This window comes from Myotis yumanensis, unplaced genomic scaffold, assembly GCF_028538775.1.
Source record: "Myotis yumanensis isolate MYYU_CA2020_CCGP unplaced genomic scaffold, mMyoYum1.0.hap1 SCAF_9, whole genome shotgun sequence".
Taxonomy (NCBI): Eukaryota; Metazoa; Chordata; class Mammalia; order Chiroptera; family Vespertilionidae; genus Myotis; species Myotis yumanensis.
The window spans coordinates 7,640,940-7,659,594 of NW_027223760.1; the positions used below are offsets into that span (position 1 = coordinate 7,640,940).

Here is an 18,655-nt window from a genome sequence, read left to right on the forward strand (position 1 = left end):
TCATTATTTTGCATGTACCTGTCCAATTTTCCCAACACCATTTATTGAAGAAACTGTTTCTGCTCCAATGTATGTTCTTGCCTCCTTTGTCAAATATTAATTGAGCTTAGTGACTTGGGTGAGTTTCTGGATTCTCTCCAAAATATATAGGGAAATCATACAACTTAAATGGGCAAAGGACCTTAATAGACACTTCTCCAAAGAGGACATTCAGAAAGCCAAGAGACATGAAAAAATGCTCAAAGTCACTAATCATCTGAGAGATGCAAATCAGTATGACAATGAGATTTCACCTTACACCTGTCAGAATGGCTATCATCAATAAATCACCAAATAACAAGTGTTGGCAAGGTTGTGGAGAAAAGGGAACCCTAGTACACTGCTGGTAGGAATGCAGACTGGTGCAGCCATTATGGAAAACAGTATTGAGTTTCCTAAAAAAATTATAAATGTATCTCCCATTTGACTCAGTGATCCTACTTCTAGGAATATATCCTAAGAAACCTGAAACTCTCATCAGAAATAATATATGTAGCCCTATGTTCATAGCAGTGCAATTTACAATAGTTAAGATTTGGAAACAGCCTAAGTGCCCATCAGCAGATGAATAGATAAAAAACAAAAAAACAGTGGTACATTTACACAATGGAATACTACACTGCAATAAAAAAGTAAGAACTCCTACCATTTGCAATAGCACTATGGACCTGGAGATAATTATGCTAAGTGAAATAAGCCAGTCAGAAAAAGATAATTATCACATGATCTCACTCATATGTGGAATCTAATGAACCAAGTAAACTGATGAACAAAAATATACCCAGAGACATAGAAGCGTGAACAGACTGTTGAACCTCAGGAGGAAGGCAGAGGAGGGTAGGTGAGAAGAGATCAATCAATGAACTTGCATAAGCCCTGGGCACAGACAATGGGGTGGTAAAGGCCAGGTTCGGGGGGTTGAATGGGAATGGGCTGGAAGAGCTTAATGGGGGAAAAAGAAGGACCTATGTAATACTTTCAACAATAAAGATTTAAAATAAATAGGCAAAAAAGAAAAAAAAAGAAAAGAAAAGAGTGGCCCATGTGGCTCCAAGTTTATTAGGTGATGTTACTGCTCTTATCTGGCAAGGCTCAGACAAGCACATTAATTTTTTTTGTTATTGATTTCAGAGAAGAAGGGAGAGCGGGGTAGGAAGAGAGAAACAGAAGCATCAATGATGAGAAAGAATCATTGTATACCCTCTACTGAGGATCAAACCTGAAATCTAGGCATGTGCCCTGAATGGGAACTGAATGCCAACCACTTGGTTCATAGGTCACCGCTCAACTACTGGACCACATGACCTGGCTAAGAGAACCATTTTTTAAAAAAAAAATATATATTTTATTGATTATTTACAGAGAGGAAGGGAGAGAAATAGAGAATTAGAAACATCAATGAGAGGGAAACATCGATCAGCTGCCTCTTGCACAACTCCTACTGGGGATGTGCCCACAACCCAGGTACATGCCCTTGACCGGAATCGAACCCTGGACCCATCAGTCTGCAGGCCGACGCTCTATCCACTGAGCCAAACCGGTCTCGGCAAGAGAACCTTTTTTAAGCTGTTCTCTTCATATAGGTGTACAACTGAGGAGATGCTGGCCTGTCATATTTCTTTTGAACCTTGCTGCAAAATTATAGTAGATTCTATTCTTTAGTTCCACAAGAATTGGCTAAGACAGGAGTCAAATAACCAAAGACAAGCCTTAGTGTATATTTCAATTTCTATGCTCACTCACTGAAAATTTGAAGGAAAGGTCAGAAATCAGTAGATGAATTGGCCCTAGAGACAACAGCCCTGCTGCCTCATCTGTATTAGTTCTCCTGCTAGTTGACTTTTTGTTTGCTTTCTTTTCAGTTTTGATTTATGTATATGCAAAAAGTGAGCCTAGTAAAGGAAGCAACAAGCCTCCTGATACAAAATAATATTCATGACTAAAGAAATTATTAAGAACATAACATATATGCTAATGGGAAAAATAAAGTATTTTATTCATTTCCCTAAATTTGGTGTGTATATTTTAAAGTTTTCCATTTTACCAGCAGACTGGCTTAAGATGACAAGTAAAAGATAATCTTGTTTCTCTCACAAAATTGTAACAGAATACATATATTCTTTGAAAGAGTTCACTATCAAAATATTGGAGCTCAGCAGGGAAACACACTGCATTAATCCAATGTTCTTAAATCTTGAGGGATGAATGTCATATCAATGACATTTCTTCTTACATTAAAAATATATTTGGCTTATACAGATGTGAATTTTTTTCCTTCTTTTTTTTCGGATGCATTTTTATTTCTTTAAATTTATCTTTATTGTTAAAAGTATTACAGATGTCCCCTTTCCTCCTCCTACTGATCCCCTCCACTCCGCTTCCCACTCCCCAACACCCACCACCCCCTGACCTACCGCACTATTAGCTATGTCCATGGGTTATGCATATATGCATATAAATTCTTTGATTAATTCCTTCCTGGCCCCGCCCCCTTCCTTCAAATATTTTTTTGGTCTGTTCTATGCTTCCATGTCTCTGGATCTATTTTGTTCATCAATTTAGTTTGTTCATTAGATTCCACATGTAAGTGAGATCATGTGATACTTGTCTTTCTCTGCCTGACTTATTTCACTTAGCATAATCCTCTCAGGTCCTCCATGCTGCCTCAAAGGGAAGAGATCCTCCTTTTTTTTACAGCTATACAGAGGCGGATTTTTAAGATGATTTTCCTACCTGTACTTGCTAGAGTTGCCAATTTATTTTTATAATTTTGTTTCTGATAGTTAGAAGCACAGCAAGATAAAAGGTGATGGTTTCATACATCCCATTTCTTACCCGCTATAAGATGCAAGTGTGCAATGCATTTCCTTTAGCTTATGCTCATGCCACACCCTCTCTTGGCTCTTAACTAATACTTGGGAAGACACCGTGGAAGCAGCTATGCTTTGCAGAGGTCACCTTGCCATGATGGTTAACAATCAAATCTTGATTAACCAGGCTTTGACAGTTCTTTCTGAGATGTACTTCTCTTGTTCAACATAGTGACGTGACCAAAACATGTCCCAACGGTCTACCTCTCCACCTAGCAATAGTTTTATAAGTCCTTGGGACTTATGATTTCAAATGCTTCGTGAGTAATGTTTGCAAAGTCAGGTAAATCACCAATTTTTTCTTTATTGCATGCAGAAAAATACACAACTTTTTAGATCCTTTGATTGTCATATTACAAAGATGTATGAGAATGTTAATACATTTATTACCAAAAAGAAAATAAATTACATTCTTTTATGCATAAGGGAATAATTACAGTCCATGTACCTGTGTTCATGAAGTCATGTAGTGTTCTTTGCAGTAAAAAGATGTGGTATTTTGACTGAAATTCTTAAAGATAGAATGAAAAAGCCAAACTATTAAGAACTGAAGAAACTATTAAGAGTTTTCAGTTCTTAATAGTTTGTAGTTTAAATCTGTCAACAAAGTTATCAGGACAGCAATTTTAGAGATAACATTCTAGGTACAGTATTCCACTTGTATTTAATAAAAAAGGTGCTTTCTCGATCAAACATTTGCCCTAAGTTCTACTTCAAGATATTTGTATTTGTTCAACTTTCATTTACTACCACATGAAAGTCAGTTAAAATGTTTCACTCTAATTTTATCTTCTCATAAATGCATGTTTCTTAGGTGTGTGGAATGATATATGCAAGTTTTACTCATTGGATTTACCTTTACAGGTAAATAAACATAGAATCTTTTTCTTTCTGAAGATCAATGCTATATGCTCTATGAAAAAAAATCACCCAAAGGTGCCCCCTCAATGTGGCTCTTTTACATACTCCTGGCTAAGTCTTGAGTGTCAAACTACATACTATGCCTCCTCCTGAGGACGGGCCTTTCAGGGTATCAAAGAGAATGTTCTGCCATAGAACAGAGTGCAGGGTTTTTCATATAGTAGTCATTCAATAAACGGTTATTTAAATCAACTGTATAAGAATCTTGGCATTATCCCCTTGTGACTAAAATGACTAGTTCATTATTTCACAGACTTAGACATAGATAACAACAGCCTAAACCACTGCTATTTTGGGTCATCTCCCTCAGTAGATTTCCATATCACTTATTTGCCTAGTTTACCTGATCATTATATAATAAATATCACCAATTACTACTTGTGTTTTTTTATCTAAATGCACTTGGAGGAATAATTCTTTGTATTATAATGAGAAAAGATTAAACATTTGTTTGAGGAAAAAAAATACTACCAAGTAGAACAGTTCATTTGGAAAAATTTTAAAATTATTATTATTAATTAAAGTTTTATAGGTACAATTCATTATAAAGCAATGTTTGTAGAACTTTTAAATTTTTAACGTTGAATAATAGTTGACATTGAAACCATTCAATTATGTTATGCAGTCTCTCTTTATAAGAGAAAAGCAGATTAAAAACAGACCACTCACAACATTTTGTAGAATTGAAAGGTCATCTCCAAATTGTTTCAGTCTTTCTCAGATCTGGCTTATGAATGCCCCGCTTTTGTAGGTATAAAGAAGGTGAAAGGTATGTGTATGTGTAAAGTATTATTTAAGCAAGTCACGTATTCCTTCAATTTAAGTTTACATATCTTAATATACATGTGTGTTGTTCTTAAAAATCTTGAAGTTGAAAGATTTGATCTATCAAAATGTGATGATAAATGATACAGTGGTAAATGCAAATTTCATGGCCAATACTGAAAAAAACAGTAAAAGTCCTCTGCTGTTGTCCATGTTTTATCCATTTTTAAAAACCATAGAGGGGGAAAAATACTCTCAGGGGGGAAAAATGAAGCTTTACTGCAAAAGTAATGAATGCAAGAAATGGCACTTGAAGTGGTGAAGAGACGTGAAGCATTGCAACTTCACAGCCTGGTAAGGAGCAACAGCTGTACCTAATTTCAACTTGACGTGCTTCAGATCTCATATTCATATAGGTATTTAATGATCCAAACATAATGGTCCTATATAGAATAATTACTTATATGAAGGAGCAAACTTCATACGCATTCATTTTAAATGATCCTTTAAGAGGAAAAACTGCACTGGCTCTTTGAATAATGAATAGTCTTTTCCAGCAACCCAACTGTTTGGGGCTAAATAGCTTATCTTTGAAGAGAAAGTAATAATAGTGCTGGGGTCACTTCTTTCTGACAGACTCTTTTTGTCTCCTCCCTTCCCAGGATAGCCAGTACAGCGAAAACAGGTAGAAGGCCAAGCCGATCATTAAGTCATACTGATAGATGGTCACAAGAAATATCAGAAACAATAGGAAATAAGATATTTTTGAGTTGGTGTATTTCAAAAGCAGAGATTCACTGCTTTGAGCTGGACTTTCGTGGGCAGGGAGATTAGCAGAAGCCGAGCTCTCAGATTCCTTGTCACCTGAAAAACATGGTGATTGTCCAGAGTTTAGTAAGCCTTCATTTTTGTGCCTTCCCTCTGCTATGTTTTCAGCAGCTTCAGTGATTAAAACCACTGGCCCTACACACTTTTCCACATTGCATTCTCCTGTATGTGTTTCTCGTCTACTAACTGATCTCACTGTTCCTGAACGTTTGCAAACTTCTTCAGTTGTACCCCCAGCATGCGGGTATTTCTCAATACCCTGGATTTCACTGGCTGGATTACAGTTATATTCTGATTTAGTACGAGTAGATTGGAGAGTCATGGTACTAACTGTATTATCTACAGCAAATGCCTGCTCATAAGATGACACTGAAGTTTTAGCATGGTGATTGGAAACATGAGAGCCATTCTCAGATGCTCTATTAGTGTCTGAGTTTAAAGCAGACGGAATAACAGCACCTGCATCCATTTCCTTTGAGAATTCTTGGACCTGCCCAGGATCTCTATTTTCTGAAAATATTTTTTTATCTATTGGCGACATCCCCAAATTCAGTTTTGAGGCTGTTTTTTGATTGCTTCTAATCACCTGTAAGGATTCTCCTACAGATGTTAAATTTCCAGTGCCATGTTTCTTCCTGTCATGTGTATTTGCAGGATTGTGCATAGGTATGGTTTCTTCACTCTCCGTTTTATCTACATGTACATTACAAATATCTAAATATGATGTTTCTTCAAAATCATCATCATAGGTTACACCTACTGTATCTCCTTGACAAAAGGTATAATGTGAATCATCATTTCTTCCTTCATGTGGATCAAACGCTGTTTCCTTTATCTTGATGGGCCTGTCACTTCGTGCTGTCTCTTGAGGTAGCTTAGCAATTATTGCTTTTTCTCCAGCAGACATGCTTTCTAAAGTACTTTCTGATATTGTCTTAATTATATAAGCTGTACCTGCTTCTGCTTTCTCAGTAATACCATGATCAGCTAGAGAAGGCAGTTCATAGCTCACTGTTTCTTGGCAGGTAAACAATTTTTCTGTAGGAGTAGCAGTCAAACTCCTTGTATCATCTCTTTCCCCCCACGTATCTTCACAGTCTGCATGTTCTTTGATCTGCTGGGTTGTATTTGTCTTACTCTCTCTTGCTTTTCCCTGACTTTCCAGAAAATTCCATCGTTTTGTATGCTGTTTGTTCTTATTCTGATCTTCAGGGTTAATCCTACCCACATTTTCTTCTTCAAACTGGAAAAGATAATCATTCTTCAAAATATTTCCATTTCTTGGTGAACAGACTTGAGTAGGCATCTCTCCTGAAGTAGTGCCTTTACTAGTTGAAAGATCATGCTCTGTGGTTGTTAACACAGCTTCTCCCCAACTTAGACTTCCTCTTGGTGATTGAAATGAGTCTTTTCTGATTGCCTGGTCGGGTGTTGAGGTGTCTTTACTCGGCAGAACAGTTAGTCCTCTGCTACTAGCTCCAATCTCGTCCACACTTATTTCAGAGTGGCTTATCTTTTCTTGGTCATGTAAGAGTGATTGAAGATTTTTGCTTTGTTTTTCATTAACACCCAAATGCATTCTTTGCTCCTCATTCTTACCATTTCCATAATCTTTCTTGGAAGATCCCTTTTCTATTGATTCTTCCAAATGGAAATCTGAATGGAAATCTCTTCTTAAACATTCCAAATCTCTCATTTTAATCCCCATAGCTCCTCCTTCATGTTTTTTATTAAGGTTGTCTTCCACTAGTTGATCTGAAGAGGGACAAGTTATTTGCACACTGCCTCTCCATTGAGCTGGATTGGCATTATCATCCAATACTTCTTTGTTGCTAATATGTAATTGCACTAAGTCATCACTGCCAGCATTTCCCAATGGTGGCTTGATTTTTCTCATATCTGAAGTAATTTCCTCTGAAGGTTGATGACTACACTCATTTCCTGAGAAATATTTTTCATTGCAGTAAAAATCTCTCTTTGAGGAGCTTTCTGCTGATGAACTTGGAGACAAAGTCCTTTTAAGCAAGTCACTGTATACTTCATCGTGAACATGCTTCTTCTCTAGCACCTCACCTTTATTTGGAAAATTGACTGGATCTGTTGAAAATGTATTCTTTTCATCTCTGGAAGCAGTGCTTCTTAGTGAGCCTTGATTTATCTTAAGGAATAAGAACAACAAGCAATAATGACCAACTGATTTTAAATATACACAATGAATTAGGTGGGTTTCATTAATTTGGCTACTGATTATCTGGTAGATTTCCTTGGCTCATTTCATTTGTGGACTTAGTACAAATTCTGGAAGCTAGGTGTTTTGGGGGGATCCTTGCAGGCTATGACTTGGGAATCATATTAATAAGAAAAGGGGCCAAAATTAATCACTCTCCTTCCCAGCTTCCAAATATCACATTGTATTATTCAACTATTCTTGCTTGTCATTGCACTTTCTCCTCACTTAGGATATACACATTGATAGCTCCATGCTAATCAATTAGAGAGCAGCTTCCTGGGTGCCCTTTGCTGCATTCACACTTGCTGTAGGTGCCCCTATTACAGTTTCTCTTATTAATATGTTTTCTGCAAAGCCTCTGCAAACTATTAATAGCAAAACGTCACTCAAAGAAAAGTGAGGGAGTTAATGTCTCTGCAAATTCTGTTTTAATGACCCTCTGCCAACTGGTACTCAAATGTATTTGAGCTCTTCAGTGATGCCAACTGTCAGGATTTAACAGTGAGATGCCTGTGTGTGTGTTTTTTTTTCTCTCCTCATAACTGACATTTGCATGATCTCAATAATTATATGCAAATCTTACGTTTTCCCCTTCTTCTCACATAAGGCTCATGTTACTTGTCAACTGCACAGCTGTCTTGTAAGCCAATGCCTGTGGGTTCCACAGATTTGGTTGTATTTCCATCTATTATAGAGCTTCATTGTTTTATGCATTAATGTCAGCATGGAGCAAATTAGCTTCTAAATTATAGCTCCCTGTTCATTTATTGGACATTCAATCTCAGTAACTTCTAAACAAACTTTTATATTTGAGCCTGCTCATTGTAATGAGATGTATTGGTGAAGTATGTGATTTTTTAAGGCCCTTTCATTATATTCTGTTGTTTGAAAAAAAATGGCAATGTTAACTTTCAGCTGCTGAGAACTCTCACAATGGGTGACAACTTTGTAGTTTTTTAAAGTTAGAGCAAAGTAAATTGCATACTTCAATGATGCAGCTTCCATATCACTATAGGAAATGGAGAATGTGTGGGAAAAAAGGATGAGCTTTATTTCTTTTCTGTTTCAGCCCTGACACTTGAAAAGGCAAATTTTAATCTTAGATGATTATGAATCTATGTATTTTAATGACAAGAGCTCCAACCAACTACAGTAAAGGATAAATTACATTATGTGATTCATTTCTCCTATTTCTTCCTTTGTAATAAAAATGCTATCTAAACCATCCCCCCAAAATTCCAAATAGATTGAATGTTCACCGAGTGTGAAATTTATAACAAATATAATACTACATTTTACAGTACTGCACTTGTTTCCTGTTTAAAAATATGGCACAGGATATTTTCTCCTTATTTCATAATTTAATACTGTCCAATGATATAGAACATTGAGATTCTCACAAAGATGTAAGTAAGAAAAAATGCTGCTAAATGCAATACTTGTCGTGCTGGACAGAACCCTAACATCATCTAGTGCAACCCTCTCCTTTTACAGATAAGTTTATGCTAAGTGTACACTTGTCACAAAGATTAGAAATGCACATCAGAAAAGTGCTACCTCTTCTGTAATTCCTACAAACTATTACTCAGAGCTTCTGGTAAAGAGATAAAAAAATGAATGCTATTAATTTACCACTGTAGAGAGTAGAAGCAGCACACGGAAATCAAAGCGTCTTGTTGATCAAGCCAGAGATGCAAGGACAGAATAGGCTGTGCTTTCACATTTGCAAATTACATTAGTTGAAGCTATTGAAAGGCCAGCATCGCAGCATCTTTGAAGCATAAATGGATTCATCTTCTCTAATAACGTGGCAACCAGAGCACTTACCCTCATCTCTAATTCTTTTCTGTCATGTTCATCATGGTCCCTGTTTACATCTTTTACATTTTGAATGCCGGTTTCCAAGTCTTCCTTATCCTCTTGGGAACAAACAATTATTGGGATATGGGTATCTGAAAAGTTAATATAATTGTACCTATGTAAGATTGTTATAATTGTAGGCTTTAACAAAAGTGACAGATTTTGTTTAAAAGTTAAATAAGATTACCTGTAATCTTTGAATTCTCAAAGTTATTCTCATCTGATGTTACTGATGATTCTTCTTTACTGTTAAATTTAAAACAAAATGTTATACATTTTTCTGGGAAAATATCTCCTAAGTAATTCTTTAAAGGGGGGGGGGAGGGTTTCAAACCAATGTCAAACCAAATAAATGTTATGTAAACTTTCATCTTTTCTTTTACTACTTTGTATATTTTTCAAATAAAATTGATCCCTCAAATGATGCAAAGGTATGTATTATTATAGAAAAAAAATCAAAAGTAATTTATATAATGCCATATTTCTAACAAAGAATATGTTGCTTGTATTAAAACGTATATAACCAAAATAAAGATAAATGTAAATGTAGATTATTTCATCATTCATGAATTTAATGTTTGCAAGTGAGAATATTTTTCTCTTAGTTTAATTGATAAAGTTTTATGAACTGACAGTTCATTTGTGGCCATGGAAATTGCTTTCTAACATCCCAATTTTTAATTTTTTTCTGTTCTATCTTTATCAAAACTCACTTGGATTGATATAACATTAGCTTTTTCTCTCCAGAAAAAGAGAAGAAAAACACATTAAACTCACTAAAAACTGAAAGGCAGCTAAATTTATACTCAGTTAAAAGACTTTCTGTGTGTATTGCCACAGGCAAATTTTACAACCAAGACTTCAGATTGCTCATATGAAAGCATATATTTTCTTTCTTAAAAATGATTTGAGTTATACTCCCTTTTCTTTTGTATTCTGTATACTGATTGAGAAAGATAAATACCTTCTAATTTCAAATGTAATCTGTTTATAGATGTTTTTAGATTTAGAATTAATCTAAATTATCCTAATTTAGAATAATTAAATTTAGATTTCTCCAGGACACTCAGAAAAACAAAAACAAAGCTTTAGTGAAAAAGCCCACTTTGCGAAGTTATGTCATAAGTCAATCTATCAGATTTTCTTGTTCTGTTTCAGCTGAATCTGCAATAAAAGAAATCTAGAGAGTTGGCAATGACTGATAAATATGTGTAATAGTCTATTTTTCAATAGACAATGTTGATCCAAATCCCAGGTAGGCTAATCTTATTTCAACAAATCATGAGAAAATTGCAAATTCTTTCATCCAGACTATCTAAGAAAGTAATTCAGTTTTATTTGTTTTTATGATGCTTAATTTTAAGTTAACCTAAAATATTTGGTAACTTCCAGTGGACCCATGAATGAAAGTAATGTTTCTATATAAATATAATTTCATTAGTAGTATTTACATAATTGATACTGAATTAATCTATAAATCTATATTGTTTAATGAGATCAATAAGTATGTAAAGGTCCATTTTTGTGGAATACAATTGCAAGCTGACACACTTTTCCTTCTCCATATACATAATATCTAGGGTTTAAAAATACATAAGCCATTAAATATCACTTAATTGTTCCTGTTTCCTCTTTATTCCTATAACAATGCAGAAAATAAATCTCACTTATAGAGGAAAAATAATAGTCATTTAAAGCCTTTTGTTTTTGCCTAACCAAAACTGTAGCAATCTTTTTTGTTGTTGTTGTTAATCCTCACCATTGATATTTTTCCACTGATTTTCAGAGAGAGTGGAAAGGAGGGGGAGAGGCAGAAACAATGATATGAGAGACCAGGGCCAAGGACTGAGCCTGGAACCAAATTATGTGCCCTTGGTTGGAATTAAACCCAAGGCCCTTCAATCTATGAGCCGATACTCTATCCACTGAGCCAAATTGGCCAGAGCTAGCAATTATTTTTTAAAAAAACTCAATTCTTAAAACTATCTCATTTAAAAAAAATGATTGAGTCAAAAGGAAAGGATCCTGCTTTTAACTCATTTTGGGGACAAATAATTAGGTAAACTTTGTATTTATTATACACAAATATAGGGGGAATATTAGATTCAGTGATAAATGCAAGAAAGAGAAGCCGAAATAGATGAAATTTAATGTCTATTAAAAAAACTAATGGAAGATGTGTAGTAAGACTTCCAAATAATAAAATTGTATCAAGACATAGAAAAACTGAGAAATATCCCATGTTCATAGATAGGCAGAACATATTATGAAGAGATTCTCTCCCAAATTGATCTATTTTCAATTAGATTCTAATAAAAATTCCAATAGAATTTTTCACTAAATTTGAAAATCTGATTCTAAAGAAAATAAGTATGGGGCTAAAGGTAGCTGGAATATTTATGAGAAAGAGCAGGAAGGAAGTACCTGAATTTAAGAGTTTTTATGAAGATTTATTTAAGACAGCTACTTTGGCACAGAGACAGATGAGGATTGAGAAACTTAGTGATAGATCTAAACATATTGAACTTTGGTATATGACAAACATAGCATGTCAGACAGCAAGGAAATAAGGAACTTTTTAGTAAATGGAGATAGGGAAAACGCAATTCCTATGGGAAAAGATGAAATTACCACACCATATATTCAAAAATCAACTCAAGATCAATTACTATCTTAAATGTCAAAAACCTTAAAATTGTTAGTAGAAAATAAATGTAAATATCTTTCGGATCTCAAAATAAATGATCAGTTTAACTTTCTCAAAATTCAAAACTTGTTCATTAAAAAATATCCTATTTCTGGGTGGTGTTTCAGGATTCTTAGGATATATTCCTGGAAGTGGGGTCATGGGGTCAAAATGGGAGGTCCTTTTTAATTTTTTGAGGAAACTCCACATTGTTTTCCAATGTGGCTGCACCAGTCTGCATCCCCCTGGCAGTGTACTCGGTTCCCTTTTCTCCACATCCTCTCCAGGACTTGTGTGTTGATTTATTGATGACAGCCATTCTGGCAGGTGTGAGGTGATACTTCATTGTCATTTTAATGTGCATCTCTCTGATGTTTAGTGACATTGACCTTTATTCAAATGTCTCTTGGCCATTCATATATCCACTCTGGAGAAGTGTGTATTCAGGTCTTTTGCCCATTTTTTAATTGGTTTGTCTTTCTTTTGCTGAGTTGTATGAGTACTTTATATATCATGAAAATGAACACCTTCTGAGATGTATCTCTAACAAATATGTTCTCTCATACAGTGGGTTCCCTTTTCATTTTGATGGTGGTTTCTTTTGCTGTGCAGAAGCTTTTTAGTTTGATGAAGTCCCATTTATTTATTGTTCCCTTTGTTTCCCTTGCTGTAGGAGACATATCAGTGAAAATTCTGCTACATGAGATGTCTGAGATTTTTCTTTTTATGTTTTCTTCTAGGATATTTATGGTTTCAAATTTTACATTTAAGTTTTTTATCCATTTTGCGTTTATTCTTCTGTATGGTGTAAGTTGGTGGTCCAGTTTCATTATTTTGCATGTACCTGTCCAATTTTCCTAATGCCATTTATTGAAGAGACTGTCTTTACTACAGTGTATGCTCTTGCCTTCTTTGTCAAATATTAATTGAACATCCTGAAACACCACGCAGAAAGAATATATGCACCCCTATGTTCATAGCAGCGTTATTTACAATAGCTAAGATCTGGAAACAGCCCAAATATCCATTAGTAGATGAGTGGATAAAAAAGCTGTGGTACATCTGAAAAAGGTACATCTGTAAAACTTCAACAATAAAGATAATTTTTTAAAAGATATATTTATAATGAAAAGATATAAATTACAAACTTGGAGAAGATGGTTGCATTACAAAAAATCAACACAAATACATACTAAAATATATAAAGAACTCATACAAATCAATAAGAAAGCACATAGATTTCAAAAGAATCAGAGGAGAGGGGCAGACACTTCACAGAAGATGAAATACACCTAGCCAATAAGTACATAAAGGGATGGTCAGCATTATTAAAGGACAGAGAAATAAAAAGACCTAAGGAGTTGCTCTTTTATACCACTTAATTGATAAAAATTGCTATCAACAGCATAAACTTGAATCAACCCAAATGCACATCAAATGAGTAAACATAAAACTATGTCATAACACAAAAGGAATATTATATGCCACTCAAAGATGATAAACCACAGAAAACTACAACAATATGAATAAATCTTACCAAACTATATTAAATGAACAATTCCAAACATTACATCAGAGGATGTTATTTTATTATCTAAAATAAAAATACCTAAAATAATTTAAATATACATGCCAAGGAACACATAGAATATAATAAAAATAGAGGCCCAGTGCATGAAATTTATGCACTGGGTGGGGGGGGTGGGCATCCTTCAGCCCAGCCTGCATCCTCTCACAGTCTGGGACTGCTTGGGGGATGTCCACCGGCTGGCTTAGGCATGCTCCCTGTGGGAAATGGGCCTAAGCCAGCAGGCGGACATCCCTCTTGCATTCCAGGACCCCTCACTCCTTATCTCCCACCTTCTTGTTGCTACTTACCAGTCAGCTTGCTGCTCCTTCCTTAGCGCTGCCACAGAGGCAGGAGAGGCTCCCACTACCACTGCTGCACTCGCCAGCCGTGAGCCCAGCTTCTGGCTGAGTGGTGCTCCCCCTGTGGGAGTGCACTGACCATCAGGGGGCAGCTCCTGCATTGAGTGTCTGCTCCTGGTGATCAGTGCACATCATAGCAACCAGTCGTTCTAGTCATTCTGGTTGTCCTGTCCCAATGGTCACTTAGGCTTTTATTATATAGAAGTTATATAAACAAGAAAGCTTGGTTTTCAAGATAAGGTTTCATCAGGTGGGGCAAGTTGGGGGACAGAAATGGTTGGAGTCAGTTACTGTTTTGAGCAGTTGTTTTGAAGGTGCTTATTACATTATTTAAAATATTTAAATAGTTAAATTCTAGTTTTAGATAATTAATTCTCTGGTATAGATTAGAAGATATCTATAAATATCATTTTACTTATTATAATATTTATTATGATATTTACAATATTTATTATAATATTTATTATAAAATTCCACTCTTGAAATTCAAATTATCCATTATATGACCAATTACATCTGAAAAGTATAATTAAAACTTTAGAAAACTTGAGGCAAAAGACAAACTGAGGGTTGATGATGGTAGAGCCCAGAATTATATAGAATTGTGATATAAAAGAAAGAAATTATTAAATGTTTCTAGTCTCCCCTTTATGTTTCCTGAGTCCTTTTTGAATTTATTATTTATCTGTACTCTCAGTGGCTAACACAGTGCCTGACATAAGAGTGGCATAAAAATGCTGCTGAATAAATGTGTAGCATCCTTTCTACTCTTCCCTTCTTTCCACATCTTGTGAATATTATCATAACATTGTTCTTCTCCTTCCATATTAAAATTTAGTTTCAGAAAAGGATCTATATAATAAAGTAAAGTATGCATATTTTTGTATGTCTTATAAATCTTTAAATATCACCCCTCCCAAAGTTCAGGATAATAATTTTAATTATGAATTCAAATAATTAAAGAAAAATTTAAATATCTAATATAAATTTAGAAATTAAAGTCAATAATGTTAACATTAAGATGTATTTAAACAAAAAAGTCAAAAAAGTATGCACTTTGTAGAGAAACAGTTAATTTCCAGTGAACCTTTATTATATAATGTATCATTTAATGATAAGAGGGGTTATTTATTCTTCTAATAGATATTTTGAATACCCACTATGTACCATAAATTATAATAAGCACTTGGGAAATCACATATAGATGTGATCACATCAATAGGCAATTGTTACAATAAATGATAAATATTATAATAAATAATATGATAGATATTCTCTCAGTAAAAAAGAGGACAGAAATGAAAAGAGCACTCTGTTGGGGGAAATCAGAGAATTTTTCACAAAGAGATCAATATTCTGAGTTAAATTTTAGGGAAAGTAGAACTTCCCCAATTAGAAAAAAATGGTAAGGTAATTCCAATTAGAGGGAATAACAAGTGGACAAAGATTTAAAGGTAAGAACATCCCCCTGCCCCTAAAAAAAAAGATACACATTGGGAACAATGAGATGTTTGGGTTTTGGACTGTGTTTTATGGAAAGAATGCCAAGGAACAGAACTAGGGGTAGCATCATCCAGGGTTAAAGATCTCAGCAGGCCATGCAAAGTGGGGCTGAGTTCTTTACGCACTTTTTAATCAGAATTGGGGCACAAGGGATGGGGTGTAAAATGGGAGAGAGACATGGTCAGATTTACACTTAAGGAAGTACACTTAGAGAGCCTGGATGGACTGAGCCACAATATGGCAGAAAGACTAGTCATGAGATTCCTGTGATATTTCAGGCACAAAATGATGAGGATTAAAGGTCACAGCAATGAGGAGAGAGAAGAGGAATACAATTTAAGTTACAACTTTTGATGTAACATTGATGAGGAAGGGCATGCAATAGAAATAGAATCACAGTTGTTTAATAGCTACTCACCATGAAGAAGGGATTTTCTTACAGACCCCGGGGAACTGAGGGACGTGGTAGAAGAAGGAGAGCAGGCCCTGAAGATAAGGTAGCCTGGAGCCCAGGTCAAGGGAGACGGTGTCCCAGGTTTATCTTCGCGGTGCTCCGGGGCTGATCTTTGCCAGGACAATGAAAGAAGGCAGACCCTAGGAGCTCACTAACTTTAGATTTTTTTCCCACCACTAACCCATAAATAATCAGCCAACTGGTGGTGAGGGGAGAGAGGGCCGAATTCCACAGTGACCTACTGCTCTCCCCATGTCAGTATCAATATGATTTGTTGACCAATTTCCTATAAATACGTTTAAAAAGGCCTCTCTCTGTCTGAACTTAGTTCCATGCCTGGGCTTTAGAAATCTAGTATTTTCCCTTCTAAGACCTTACCCAGGGAGAGTTAAGTCTGGTGGTTAACTGTGGCTCCTGCACTACAAGTCAATAAAGTCATACGTTAAACTGAAGTCTGATTTCTGATGTCTCATGGGCTATGTTATTTGCTTCCCAGGTGCTCATAAACACAACCTTCCTCTAAAAACTACCTTCCTCTCAAATCTCTGGTACATGTGCTGAACAGTGGACCAAGAAGTAATGCCTAGGTCCCTGACTTTTATTCTAGTCTTACACTGGGGAGAAATAAGATGCTTTATCAGCCATATTCTGTTCATCCGGGTTTATACCCATCTAAGTAGTTCTTTTTTAAAAAAAAAATATTTTATTTATGTTTTTCACAGAGAGGAAAGGAGAGGGATAGAGAGTTAGAAACATTGATGGGAGAGAAACATCAATCAGCTGCCTCCTGCACACTCCCCTCTGGGGATGTGCCCGCAACCAAGGCACATGCCCTTGACCGGAATCGAACCTGGGACCCCTTGGTCCGCAGGCGGACTCTCTATCCACTGAGCCAAACTGGTTAGGGCTCATCTAGGTAGTTCTTAACAAACTTGTAAGTGGTAACTAACCTGTTTTGCTAGATTTAGGCATTCTACTTAGAGGAATTTCTAAAAAACTAGAAATTAAGCTCATAAAGGAACTTTCAGCATCTCAGGTGTTCAGTAGCCCTACTACCTTGGCCCTCCCTTCTACTATAACACTATAGCTTTTAAATCTAACAATAGTTCCCCAAATTACCTTTCAGATCCTGTCTCTATAAATTCAAAATTAACAGACCTGCATATGTGGGTGGGGAGAGGGAATGGAGTGTGATGGTGCTAGGAATCTCCTAAGATGGTTTTGATGTGAGGCCAGATTTACAAACTCCAGAAATACACAATGATGTATCTCAGAGCACTAAGCCCATTGGACTTAGCTGTTTAGACTGTCCTAGGCAGTTGGGAGAATCTTGGGGCCCCAAATCTAGTTCTCTTATTTTGTGTTAGTTTTACATGTGAGTAGCATTCTTGGCTACTATCTAGAAAATATGTCTGAATGAGGCAGAGGCTTTTAATCAAGAAAATAAAGATGGAACCCACATTACTTGAGATGGGGACTTCCGGAGGTTAAACGAGGTGAAGGAAAGAGGATGATTTCTGTTGAAGGAAATGTGTTATGCCTAGAAGGTCTTTGGGATATGTATTGAATGCCCACCAATTTCCAAATATTGTGCTAGATCACCACAATAAACAAGACAGAGTCCCTGCCCTCAGAGTGCTCACAAGCCAGTGGGGAAGATGGACAATTAAATAAAAAGAATATAGACCTTGGCCAGTGTGGCTCAATCATCCCATGCACCAAAAGGTTGTTGGTTCATTTCCTGATTAGAGAGCATACCCAGATTGTGAGTTTGATCCCCAGTTGGGGTGTGTGTGGGAGGCAACCGATGGATGTTTCTCTCTCATATTGATGTTTCTCTATTTCCCTTTCTCTCTCTCCAAAATAAATAAAAACATTTTAAAAATAAATAAATAAACAACACAATCATCCCCCATCATGTGAAGTTTTGTTTTCTAGAGTTTCACTTGCCCATGGCCAACCATGGTATAAAAATATTAAATGAAAAATTCACGAAGTAAATGGCTCATATGTTTTAAATAGAATACAGTTCTGAGTATTGTGATAAAATCCTGAACCATCCTGCCTTATCCTTCCCAGGACATGAATCATCTCTTTGGTATTTCCACACTATAAATGCTCCCTGCCCCTTAGTCACTTATAGCCTTCTTGCTGATTACACAGACAGCCACACTATTGCAATTCTTGTGCTCAATTTCACTTAATAAAGGGACCAAAGTGCAAAAATAGTGATGCTGGCAATTCAGCTATGCCAAAGAGAAGCCAGAAAGTGCTTCCTTTAAGCGAAAAGGTGAAAGTTCTTACTTAATAATGAATTAAAAAACACACACACACTGAGGTTGCTAAAATCTTTGGAAAGAACTAATTTTTTATCTGTGAAATTATAAAGAACAAAGAAATTTAGGCTAGTTTTTCCCTTGCACCTCAAACTCCAAAAGTTACAGTCATAGTGCATGATGAGTGCTTAGTTAAGATGAAAAAGGCATTAAATTTGTGGGTGGAAGACATGAACAGAAAAAATATATATAACTTGGTACTATCCATGATTTCAGACCTATACCAGGCTCCCC

The 18,655-nt window shown here is 35.7% G+C and overlaps 1 protein-coding gene across 1 annotated transcript in view; it reads right to left on the reverse strand.

Annotated features, from left to right (window-relative positions):
- Positions 1-3,188: 3,188 nt before the first annotated feature.
- Positions 3,189-18,655, reverse strand: part of PPP1R3A (protein phosphatase 1 regulatory subunit 3A) — a 46,707-nt gene continuing 31,240 nt past the window's right edge. Inside the window, exons 2-4 of the mRNA XM_070423753.1 lie at positions 9,701-9,759; positions 9,481-9,605; positions 3,189-7,581 (exon numbers count right to left, since the gene is read on the reverse strand). Coding sequence (XP_070279854.1) covers positions 5,215-7,581; positions 9,481-9,605; positions 9,701-9,759 — 2,551 coding nt within the window. The 3' untranslated portion in view covers positions 3,189-5,214. The remainder of the gene's footprint in view (positions 7,582-9,480; positions 9,606-9,700; positions 9,760-18,655) is intronic.